General features: G+C 48.9%; 1 protein-coding gene across 3 annotated transcripts; it reads left to right on the top strand.

The window, feature by feature from the left end:
• The first annotated feature begins 404 nt into the window (after positions 1 to 404).
• Positions 405 to 11918, top strand: AKAP4 (A-kinase anchoring protein 4). Of its 3 annotated transcripts, none has more exons than XM_051968391.1 (7): positions 405 to 541; positions 2645 to 2848; positions 3431 to 3523; positions 5022 to 5069; positions 5597 to 5695; positions 7269 to 9425; positions 11272 to 11918. In XM_051968391.1, the coding sequence occupies exons 3-7, from the start codon at positions 3431 to 3433 to the stop codon at positions 11425 to 11427; spliced, it is 2553 nt and encodes an 850-aa protein (XP_051824351.1). In that variant the 5' UTR covers positions 405 to 541; positions 2645 to 2848; the 3' UTR covers positions 11428 to 11918. The 3 variants fall into 3 exon arrangements, with proteins under 3 accessions (XP_051824351.1, XP_051824348.1, XP_051824350.1); XM_051968388.1 differs by having other exon boundaries at positions 3431 to 3526; XM_051968390.1 differs by lacking the exon at positions 2645 to 2848 and having other exon boundaries at positions 3431 to 3526.
• Positions 11919 to 12677: the final 759 nt, after the last annotated feature.

Below are 12677 nucleotides of genomic sequence, written 5' to 3'. Positions count from 1 at the left end.
CAGGAAATGAAAACGGAAATATATCAATGTAGGACAAAATGTGCCTCGGGCAACTTGCTACAGGGCCTAGAAGGGGATCTAAATGCCTCCAAGAGATTTCACGGACTCCTTTGAATTTCACCGGCCTGGAAAGTTCTGCCAGGCCTGTCCTTCCTAATGGACCCGACCTTGCTGTGATTTTGAACGACAATCATGGCGATAAATAATAAATTCTTTCAATTACACCAAATAGTAATTAATGTCTTATCTCTGTACTGCCTGAGCTCTGTGACCTCATCATGACTCACCTGAAAGCCAGCCACTCAGGGCAGCCAGAATATTAGGGCCAACTCCCTGGCTTTGTGGGGTCACCAGTCCCCATGGAAACAGATGATGCTGGTCGCTTAAATTGCAGCTCCAGCTGAGTGCCGAGGCATTCGGGGAGTATGGAGAGCTAAAGAAGGAAGCAACATCTCCTCAGTCTGGCAAGGTCATCTCAGCGCCAAATCACCATTCATACATTCTCCAGTCTCAAGCACCGTACCACCCTGCTACTGCAAAGGTAGAAAAAGTTCAGTTGAGCTGGGTTGGGGAGTTTTCCCCCTCAAGTTCCCCCCCCCTGCAGAGGGGGGAAGTTAGGGTTAGAACTGAATTATTCCCCCAATTCCCAAACTCATAGTCCCAGAATCTTCATTTCTACAAAGGATTTCTCCAATTCCCACAAAAATTGGATCCAAAGTTCCCCCTCCCACTTTGATTTATTAGTTTTATAGCCCAGGCAGGGAAGGGAATTCTGAAGTGGGGGGGGGGGGGTAGGGGTGGTGGAACTCTTTTACTGGCTCAGCCCAGGGAGGGAAGGGAATTCTGAAGTGGGGGGGTAGAATTCTTTTAACTGGCTCAGTCCAGGGAGGGAAGGGAATTCTGAAGTGGGGGGGTGGAATTCTTTTAACTGTCTCAGCCCAGGGAGGGAAGGGAATTCTGAAGTGGGGGGGTAGAATTCTTTTAACTGGCTCAGCCCAGGGAGGGAAGGGAATTCTGAAGGGGGGGGTGGAATTCTTTTAACTGTCTCAGTCCAGGGAGGGAAGGGAATTCTGAAGTGGGGGGGGTGGAATTCTTTTAACTGTCTCAGTCCAGGGAGGGAAGGGAATTCTGAAGTGGGGGGGTGGAATTCTTTTAACTGTCTCAGTCCAGGGAGGGAAGGGGATTCTGAAGTGGGGGGGGGGGTAGAATTCTTTTAACTGGCTCAGCCCAGGGAGAGAAGGGAATTCTGAAGTGGGGGGGAGAATTATTTTAACTGTCTCAGACCAGGGAGGGAAGGGAATTCTTTTAACTGTCTCAGCCCAGGGGGAGGGGAATTCTGAAGTGTGGGGGGGAGAATTATTTTAACTGTCTCAGACCAGGGAGGGAGGGGAATTCTGAAGGGGGGGGAGAATTATTTTAACTGTCTCAGACCAGGGAGGGAAGGGGATTCTTTTAACTGTTTCAGCCCAAGGAGCGAAGAGAATTCTGAAGTGGGGGGGGGGGTGTTGGAATTCTTTAAACTGGCTCAGCCCAGGGAGGGAAGGGAATTCTGAAGTTGGGGGGGGGGGGATTCTTTTATTGGCTCAGTCCAGGGAGGGAAGAGAATTCAAAAGTTGGGGGGGAATTCTTTTATTGGCTCAGCCCAGGGAGGGAAAGGGAATTCAGAAGTTGGGGGGGGATTCTTTTATTGGCTCAGCCCAGGGAGGGAAAGGGAATTCAAATGTGGAGGGGGGGAATTCTTTTATTGGCTCAGTCCAAGGAGGGAAAGGAAATTCAGAAGGGGGGGGGGCTTTTATTGGCTCATCCCAGGGAGGGAAAGGGAATTCAGAAGTGTGGGGGGGATTTTATTGGCTCAGTCCAAGAAGGGAAAGAAAATTCAGAAGTGTGGGGGGGGGGGGATTCTGTTATGGTTCAGCCCAGGAAGGGAAAGGGAATTGAATTTTTAGGTATGGGAAGGGAGCCCTTTGAATATAGATTTGAGGTCTTTGAGGATAGTTTGTGTCTCTTTACCTCCCTCTCCCCCAAAAAACAACTAATCTCATAAATTTGGTAACTATTGAAGTGTGGCCTGGACCTAAATTTAGGATCTGGTAGCTCAGAGAAAATTCCTATACAAAGTAACTTTTGGGGGGGGATAGAGCTGCTGGTGTTCTTAGCCACCAAAGTTAATGGTTAATGGCTGAAAAGGCATCAAACTCCTTTTCGAGTTGGGATATAGCCTCCAGCTCTGAAATTTGGTAGAATCTGCTGCTGGTGTTTTTAGCCACTAAAGTTAATGGTTAAATGGCTGCAAAAGTATATCAATGACTCTTTCAAGTTGGTAGTAATGGCCCACGGTCCTGAAATTTGATACCATCTCCTCTCCCAAAAGTGTTGGGAACTGGAGTTGATCTGACTACACTTACACTTTTCCCCTCACCCAAAGGGTGGTGGAAAGCTGAATAGTAGAAGGGGGAAGTAAAGAAAACAAAAGAAAAAAATAGTACAAAATATTAGGGCTGACCAGAAAAATGGGCCCCCAGATTCCCTTGATTTGATGAAGAGCTATTTTCATATAAAAAGATGAGCCTGAGCTATGTGCTGGCCCCGCCCAGTTTTGAGCTCAGCACAAGCCCATTGGTGACTGAGGCTGATGACACCTCAGGGTGTCTGTGATGCAACAGAGGGTGATGACCAGCCCCTGGTAACAAGAGTGGTGAGGGGAGCCCTGGCTAGGTCAGTTGCACTCAGACCGCCGGACGGGAGGGACATCTAGCTGTAAGGTGCCCAAGAACTCGGCACTGCCCACTACCATCTAAGGGGCCCAGCTTCCTTTCTGGGTTACCAAGCTTCAATACAGACTATCAAGGTAATAGTTTTCTTTTATTATTCTATTTTTTATCTTTTTTTTACCTGATTTCTTTTTTTTTTAATTTTTGGGTTTTTGTGGGGATATTTCTAGATCAGTTCCTATAAAGTGAATCTATAATAACTACTTTTCAATCTCAAGTTACTGAAGCTCTCCCTAGGGATGAGAGGAGGGATTTTTTCCCCTTTTTCGAAAGTATAGTCAAATCCCTTGTGTTTTGGGGGTGGTCTGTTTTCCCAAGTTATCTGAGACACTAATATAGTTTTGTTAATAATTTCAACATCGTATATCAGAGGGTTCCCCTCAACCCCCCAAGTATTTGGGAGTGGGGGGTACTAAGATATTCCCAAACTGGTAATCAGAATCCCCCACCCCCTACTTGCTTCTTAAAATAGTAAGAGATAGGAAAAGGTTGAGGTTTTTGTTAATAATAATAAAAAAAAGTAAAAAGTCTGTTTAACCTGCTTAATTCTAAATTTCAAGTACTGGTTAAGTACCTGATTCAATGGTTAACCCCCACCCCCCACCCCCAAATAATTTCAGAACATTCTCTCCCCTACTTTTCCATTTGTTTCATTTCAGATGTCTGATGATATTGACTGGTTACATAGCCGCAGAGGGGTCTGCAAGGTTGATCTCTACAGCCCAACAGGACAACAAGATCAGGATCGAAAAGTGGTGAGAAGATCTAAGCTCCCCCAAAATGGGGGACACACATAATCCTAGCATGCTCAGTGACAGTTTGGGAGCCTCAGGCTTGTAACCCCCAAAACATACTGGCTCATTCTGGCAAAGTCACCCACAAACATTAGTCTCAGCTTTGAAACCACTTCCAAACCAGGAAAATTTGTCATATAACATGGGGAGAAGGAAAAGGAAGGGTAGAAGGGAAAAGAAATTGAAGAAATTTTAGGGAAATTTTAAAAATTTAATAAAAATGGGAGGGGGAGGGGGAGGAGAGGGGAAACAGAGCAGTTGCCTGGCAACCAAATTCCATGACCTCACACAAGCCATGATGTAACAGTATCCCCCCTCACCTAGGCAACTGTCAACTGGCTCGGCTCAACTGTAACTCTCACAGGGCCATGATGTCACAAAGGGAGCCATGGAGTTAAGAGTCCAGAGGATCTGGCTTTGAATCCCAGCCCCAGCTCTAGCACTAAAGGGCTGTGGAACCTTAGGGAAAGATATGGCAGCTTCTCCCTGCCTTTAGTTCTCTCATTTAATTCCTTAGACAAGGCTAAGTTTACAAAAAAGTTTCCTTTTAAGGATTTTATACTCAGAAATACAGATCCTTTTCACTCTTACCTTGCCTTTCCAAAGTTAAGATTACATTTACCCCAACAATCATTCACACAATTTGGTCAACAACAAGCCAACATGAGACACAGTAACATAATGATAGGCCTTCCCCAATGAAAGCCAGCTTCTCTGATGAACTTTCATTTTTCCATAGGGCATCCTAAGAAACCCCTCATATTAATTAAAGAAACCTCCTCCTATTAATACCTAAAAAAACCTCCTATTAATAAAGAAACCTCCTCATATTAACTAAAGAAAGTCTCCATTAATAACTAAAGAAACCTAATATTAATAACTAGCTTGCATTTCTATGTAGTTCCAAACAGTTTATAAATATATAACCCCATCATAGAACAGTTTTCATATGGTCTTTGAAAGAAGGTAGTTGAGGAAGATTTGGTTGAAGTTGAGGGTGGAACATATACAGATTACACTGAGTTTGTTCCTAAAGATCATCCCAAATCCTGCCATTTTTGACCCTTGCTCTTGGCAAAGGTATAATGGTAGGACAAAGACAAGGTGAGGACAAAGACAAGGAGGAGAGATGATCTGGAGAAACACAACTCAGTGAAGAACTTCACAAAGATCCCAGCACACAATGACAAACACACCCAGGGAATGACAAGTCCTCCCTTAGACTCCTACAATAAGAAAAATCAGGCCCACTCTTTCCTCTTCCCCAAATGGAAGATAAGAGCTTTCCAGTAGAGGCAAAAGAAAAGGGAATAATGGAAGAAGAGAATGTGTGACCCATCTCCCCCTTGGGTTCTAAAGACAACTCGACATGGCTGACGCCCCTTTGGTGCCAGACATTAACACCCCTGTGGTGGCTAGACATTAACCCTGTCCTCCTGTTTCCTGATTCTCTTAGATTTGCTTCGTCGATGTATCAACTCTCAATGTAGAGGACAAAGACAAGGTGAGTAATTTAGATTTGACAAGTCACCAGCTCACTAAGGGTCTAGAATGAGAAGATATTCTCTGAATGAGGAGATGGAAGCCCTAAGTCATTTGGTCTCTTCATTAGAGAGGCTTTTCTTCCTCATCCTTCTCCAGTTTGGATTTTTTTAACACAGGGGCACTGTTGTTTTAATACGGGGCACTGCTTTTTAACACAGGGGCACTGCTTTTTTAACACAGGGGCACTGCTTTTTTAACACAGGGGCACTGCTTTTTAACACAGGGGCACTGCTTTTTTAACACAGGGGCACTGCTTTTTAGGAAAAGGAGAGCAATTTTAGTATCATTCTATCCCTACGCAGTCATGTGCCTTTCTACCCCATGGATGGGCACTGACCGGAAGGAAAACACAATCAGCCTGTTCATATTCTGTGTCCCTTGTGTGTGTCTAGGAATGGGGTGGGGGGAGGGCTTTTGGATTAGAGAGCATTGTTGGCAATATCGCCCCCCCTTTGAAAAACTCCATCTCTTTATTGTCCACAACAGGAAGGAGGACCTAGTTCAGAGGGGGAACTGGACCTGGAGAGTTTGGAAGAGAAGGAAATAATTGTCATCAAGGACACAGAGAAATTGGATCAGTCCAAGGTAAGTGCCTAAACACTGAATGGAGCCATCTTCCACCCCCACCCCTCCATTCCTGGAGTGACTCCAGTAGCCAACCAATCATATTCAAGGGAAATGCCTACAATTTACATAACTGTCACTCTAGAACTTTGAATATGCAAATTATTTAGCGGCATAACTTATAACCACAACAGACTCTGCTGATGTCATAGTGGCAGTCATTGCAAAGCAGCCCTCAGTTCTTAGGTGCTGCCCAGAGGCCCCCTCAGAGCTTGAGTTCAAAGTTTATACAGACTGAGTTCACTTGGGATGTGTAGGGAGGGAGAGAAGTGGAGTCTCAAAAGTCTCACTTTGGGAATATGTTCTTTCTATCCAAGAGTTCCCCCTATATATCTAGGTCTTCCTAGTTACCTTTTCTAACTGAACCCGGCCATTGTAGTAATTAAGGATAACCCTTGAGCGACACATGCCCACGCTTCATACACAGGACAGATTCTGAGAGAGCCCACAATGGTCCAGCAGCCCCGGCTGTTGGGCCTTGCTTCTCAGGTTCTATCCGGAACTCAATAGAAAGCTTCCTCCCTGTTCCAACCTCTCCCTCAGCCACCTTTGGAGAGAGGCAGGAAGTAGCCTATGGACCAAGGAAACAATTTGACTCGGGCTGGGGTGGGGAAAGGCTATGAATTTTTTAGAGAGAAAAGCACGTACGCACATGGGACACACACACTCACCGAGTAGTTCAGGTTACACCAGCTTGGGTTTCCTTCCCATAATACACAGAATAATTGATACCATGGATTCCTTCCTCCATTGGGTGTACACCAGATAACTGGACTCCCCGTCATGTGGAGGAGGTTACAAGCTATTTCTTCGTAAACAGCATTAAAAGTATTCAAGAACTATGGGGAAAAGTTGGCTATTGTACACATGTATGATCTAACTTTTCTCCATAATTCTTGAATATACATGACAATAGCGCACGCACACACACACACACACACACACACACACACACACACACCAGGGGATAGAATGGACCCAGTACTGGAACCTGAGGCAGAAATCCCAGCCTCAGGATCATACTTGGCTATTTTACTAACAGCAGGTCTGAGCTCAGTTCCTAATCTATTCATTTTTAACTTGACAGACCCCTAAAAAGATGGGGGTGGGGAACTCTTCGAGCTCCAAATATTAGGATTCTGGGATTCATGTTCACATCCACTGGCAGCTAATATACCCCCACGTACACACCCCATAGCCACACATTATACATCAACATAGACACAAGTTGTCATATGTTCAGCTCACCGCACATTGGCACATATCCTCTGCTTCATTGGCAAACACACCAACATATAACATCACACCTCCAGTTTGGGCCATACCCCGTCCCATTACTCTCCATCACATGGCAGCATGTGTCCACAGCCTACCTCAATCCAAAAGGTGCCCGTTAGAACCCGCCTTGGCTCCGCAAAGGTATATATGAGGTGTGCCACCTGACCTGACCCCACAGAGATGATAGGGAAAGCGGAGCCTCCCCTATTTGTGACTGACCGGATGTGTTCCCCCCCCTCCTTCCTTCCTTTCTTAGACCGAAGGATCCGTGTGCCTTTTCAAACAAGCACCCTCGGACCCCATCAGCGTCCTTAATTGGCTCCTCAACGATCTCCAAAAATATGCTCTCGGCTTCCAGCATGCTCTGAGCCCCTCATCCTCAAGCTGTAAGCACAAAGTTGGGGACCTCGAAGGTGGGTACCGTAGTCACCCCAACAAAGACAACTGCTACAGCGTCTACGCTGATGAACTGAGCATGGACTACGTAGCAAACAACCCCCACAATTTGCGTCTGGAGATGGCCGCAGCCAAGAACACCAACAACAACCAGAGTCCTTCAAGTCCCCCAGCGAAATCACCCAGCACGCAGCGAGCAGTCATATCTCCCGACGGAGAGTGTTCCATGGATGACCTCTCCTTCTACGTCAACCGACTGTCGTCCCTTGTGATCCAGATGGCTCGCAAGGAGATCAAGGAAAAGCTCGAAGGAGGAAGCAAATGCTTGCACCATTCCATCTACGCCTCCGCTGGGGACAAAGGCAAGAACAGCCCCCGAAGCGCAGTCAGCAAGATTGCCTCCGAGATGGCCCACGACGCAGTAGAGGTGACTTCAGCTGAAATGAGAGGCCCTGGAGACCTTGATCATAAGGACCGAAAGACCTTCTTATACAGCGAATTATCCAATAAATCAAAAGGAGGGGACAAACAGATGTGCCAGAGAGACAGTAAAGAATTCGCTGATTCTATCAGCAAAGGCCTGATGGTCTACGCCAACCAGGTGGCCTCTGACATGATGGTATCTGTCATGAAGACCTTGAAAGTCCACAGCTCTGGCAAGCCCATCCCAGCCTGCGTTGTATTGAAGAGAGTCCTGCTGAAGCACACTAAAGAGATCGTGTCTGACTTAATTGATTCTTGCATGAAGAACTTACATAACATCACTGGTGTACTAATGACCGACTCTGACTTTGTCTCAGCTGTAAAGAGAAATCTGTTCAACCACGGCAAACAGAATGCCGCCGATATCATGGAAGCGATGCTCAAACGCTTAGTCAGTGCCCTTCTTGGGGAGAAAAAAGAAACAAAATCCCAGAGTCTGGCCTACGCCTCCTTGAAAGCCGGAACCCATGATGCTAAGAACAAGAATCAGAGCCTTGAGTTCTCTGCCATGAAAGCCGAAATGATGAAGGGAGGCGGGAAAGACAAAGGAAAAATGAAGCCCGACCAGTGTAAGTCCCTGACCAGTGCTGAAAAGGTCAGCGAGCACATCCTCAAAGAGAGCCTCACCATGTGGAACCAGAAGCAGGGTGGCGGTCAGACCAAGATGCACGGCAAAGTGGGCGCCTGCCGGGAAGACAAGAGGGAGAAGATCAGCCCTTCCACCGATTCCTTGGCCAAGGACCTGATCGTCTCCGCCCTCATGTTAATCCAATACCATCTGACTCAGCAGGCCAAGGGAAAGGATGCGCTAGAAGAACCAGAGCAGCCCGGATGCTACATGGCCCAGGGCACCCATTACGAGAAATCCGGCAGTGGTCAGAGCACCAAGGCGCTCTCCATGAAACATCTGGAATCTCGAGGCAGCGGCCAACACGCCGGTCCCTCGACCACATCGTGTACGCCGAAAGAGCTGGACACCCAAAAACTAGACATGTCCAACATAGTGCTGATGCTTATCCAGAAACTCCTGAGCGAGAGTCCGTTCAGCTTAGACGAGCAGTGCGAGTCGGGCGAGAGCAAACGGGCGGAATCCAAGTCCAAAGTCTCCACTTCCACGTCAAAGAGGTCCGAGAGGTGCGAGGAGCACTTCCAAGACCATCAGGAGTTCGACTTCATCAGTGGGATGAAGCAAGTGAACCGACAGTTCGTGGACCAGCTGGTCGAATCCGTAATGAAGCTGTGCCTCATCATGGCCAAATATAGCAACAACGGGGCGGGCCTCGCTGAGCTGGAGGAACAACAAGGCCTCAACCACTCACCCAGCTTCCGGGCCAGCAATTCCAGGTGTGCTCAAGATGCTATGATGTCTCATTCTTATCACGATAACCCCGGGCCTGAAGTCATTGTCAACAACCAATCTTCTACTAGCAACCTGCAGAAGCAGCTCCAAGCGGTCCTCCAGTGGATTGCCGCGTCGCAGTTCAATGTCCCCATGCTCTATTTCATGGGAGATGAGGATGGTCAGCTCGAGAAGGTGAGTGGCTGGGGGGAAATGGCTGGGGGGGGAGGGCTGGGTACCCCCTGAGGGACTGCCAAGTGGGGGGAATGGTTGGGGGAGGAGGGCTGACCCCTGGGGGACTGCCAAGTAAGGGGGGGGAAGGGCTGGGGGGAGGCCACTAGCAGCTCTTGGAGAATTCTAAGATGGGGGGAGAGGGGGCGGATCCTGGCTCTTAGAGACTAAGTTAGGGAGGAGCTCTCAAGGTTCTTACTGTCGAGTGGGGGGGGGCAGCTCACGGCTCTTAGAGAATTCTAATGGGGGGCAGGGGCTCTCCCAGCTCTTCGAGACTAAGTGGGAGGGGGCTCGTGGCTCTTAAATTCTTAAGCATATTTAAGTGGGGGGGGTGGCTCATGGCTCTGGAGAATTCTAAGGGGAGGCAGCGGCTCCCGGCTCTTAGAGACTAAGTGGTAGGGGGCTCGTGGCTCTTATTCTTAAGCTTATTTAAGTGGGGGGTGGCTCATGGCTCTGGAGAATTCTAAGTGGGGGGCGTCTCATGGTTCTTACAGACCTAAGTGGCGGGGAGGCTTACGGCTCTAAGTGGGGGGCTCGGCTCTCTGAGGCTCTTAGAGAATGCTAAACCAGCCCTGCCCGGGTGGGCCCCCAGGAAGGGGGAGAAGGCTCCCGGCTCTTAGAGCAAGGTGAGCATGAAAAATAAGGAAGGCTTGGGGGGGAGGGGGCAGGGACAAAGGAGGGGGGCTCTCCAGAAGGGAGGGCTCACGCTTTTAGAAAATGCTAAGCCAGTCCTGGAGGGGCTGGCCCCCCAGGGAAGGAAGGAAGGGCTCACTAAGCTTAGAGAAGGATGGGGAGGCGACTCTCTGCTCTTACTAAGCCAGCCCTGAGGGGCCATCCCAGGAAGAAAGAGGGGGGTGGGAGGGGAGAGCTCCCAGCTCTTAGAGAATGTAAGGGGAGAGGATGGTTCATGGCTCTTGGAGAATTCTAAATGGGGAGGGGCGGCTCGACTCTTAAAACTACTAAGTTGGGGAGGGGGGGAGTTGGTGCTAGGCTCTTAGAGAATGCTAAGCCAGCCCTAATGAGGGAACCCAAGGGAGGGGCGGGGCTCACATGGGGGAGTGGCTCATGGCTGTTAGAGAATTCTAAGGGGGGGTGCGGCTCACGGCTCTTAGACTGCTCAATGGGGGGATGCTCAAGTCTCTTGAGACCGAAGTTGGGGGAACATCTCTAGAGAATGCTAAGGGGGGGACCCCAGGAAAAGAGGAAGGGGCAGGGAGGGAGCTCCCGGCTCTTACAGAATGTAAGTTGAAGGGGCGGCTCACGGCTCTTGGAGAATTCTAAGTGGGGGGTGGCTCACGACTCTTGGAAACCTAAGTGGGGGAGGGGGTCGGCTCTAGGCTCTTAGAGAATGTTAAGCCAGCCCTAAGGGGAGACCCTCAAAAAAGAGGGGGCAGGGGGAGGGCTCACAGCTCTTAGAGAATGTAAGTTGGAGGGGGCTGCTCATGGTTCTTGGAAAATTCTGTGAGGGGGGTGCGGCTCATGACTTTTAGATTCTAAGTGGGGGGGGCAGCTCAGCTCTTGGAAAATTCTAAGTGGGGGCAGCTCACAACTGAATTCTAAGTGGGGGGCAGCTGAAGGCTCTTGGAGAATTCTAAGTGGGGGGGGGGGAGCGGCTCCTAGCTATTCTAAAGGGGGGCATGGGGCCAGAAGGCCTCGGAAGCAGACTCATTGGAAAGTTAGAAAGCGCTGGATCCATCCAGCTTTCCATGTCTGCCCTTAGGAGGGGACTTCAGTGACGTGGTGATCCCAGCCCTTCTCGGGTGTGGTGTGCGGCCCAGTTTCAACCAAACCGTGTCCGTTGTTTCTGCAGCTTCCTGAAGTGTCAGCCAAGGCTGCTGAGAAAGGGTACAGCGTTGGAGATCTTCTCCAAGAGGTCATGAAGTTTGCCAAAGAAAGACAACTCGATGAAGCAGTCGGGAACATGGCTAGAAAGCAACTGCTGGACTGGCTGCTCGCTAACCTGTGAGCCCACTCCATCGAATCCTCTCCGTTATACTCCCGCCACCAGCGCGTTCTGTCCCAGCTGGAGTGTCACACACTCCATCCAATATGGTAGTAAACGCACGTTTTCGCGATGGTATTGAATGACACAACGAGTGATTGTACCACGAATGACATTGAATGGCCAACGAGCTGGGCACAAGACGAATAAAACACACGCCTCAGATAAAAAATAACCAAAAAAAAAAAAAAAAAAAACCAAACTCTTGTGTCTTCTTTTAGCCTTTGCCTTAGCCAAAGTGGGGGGGGGAGTAGTAAGGGGCGGGGGGCAAGGGTGCAGGAGAGCCAGCTGAACCTGCTGTTGTAAGCCCACTCTCTCCATCTAATCCCCCCCCCCACTACACTCCCTCCACCAGAGTGTTTCTGTCCTACCCGGAATGCCCGGCATGATTCGAAATGTTCGACATGTTGGGTTAACAACACGAATAAAAACAAGTCTCAAAAAACCCTCAAAAACTTGTCTTCTGTCTTGTTTTTTACTTTGCGTGAGGTGGGGTGGGGGAGATTGGGTGGGAGGGTCCACAACAGATTTGATTTAGCTTGGGAGGCAGAGAATTGGGAAGGGGTGGAGGAAAATCTTAACAGTGGAGGAGGGGAGGGCATAAACAGAGGGCTTGAAGAGCCTGAGCTTTGACCTAGGGGGGGCAGACAATTGGGTATGGGGGGGTGAAGAGCCACAGCTTTGACTTTGGGAGGAAGAGAATGGGGGTAGAGAGCCACAGCTTTGACTTAGGGGTGCAGTGGTGGATAGAGGTGAGCTTGACAAAAGCCAGTGGGAATGAGAGGATAAAGAACTTTAAATTGGCCCAGTGGGGGTGGACTACAGCAACAGATTTGACTTTCAGTGGAGGGGAAAGATGGGAATACAGGACCACTGCTTTAACTTAGGGGGGACATACATGGGATGTGGAGAGCTACAGCTTTGATATACTCAAGGGTGGGCACAGAATTGACAAGGGGGTAGAGTAAAGCCACCAATGTGACATAGCCGGGCAGAGAACTGCATGGGGATGGAGAGCCACCAGTGCAACAGCCTGTTCTGGAAAGGGCAGTGAGCCTAATTCTTTGGGGCCCCTTCTGCCTCCTCCACTCTGACATACACTGGGGGGTAGTCTGGCTTTGGAGGACTTGGGGGAGGGAACTGCTACAAATAGCTAAAGAACTGAGGGTCTCCCCAACTCAGACTCAGGGTGAAATTCAAATAAAAAAAATTAG

The sequence above is a fragment of the Antechinus flavipes genome, chromosome X, assembly GCF_016432865.1.
Source record: "Antechinus flavipes isolate AdamAnt ecotype Samford, QLD, Australia chromosome X, AdamAnt_v2, whole genome shotgun sequence".
Classification (NCBI taxonomy): domain Eukaryota; kingdom Metazoa; phylum Chordata; class Mammalia; order Dasyuromorphia; family Dasyuridae; genus Antechinus; species Antechinus flavipes.
This window is presented reverse-complemented; position numbering and strand designations above follow the sequence as displayed.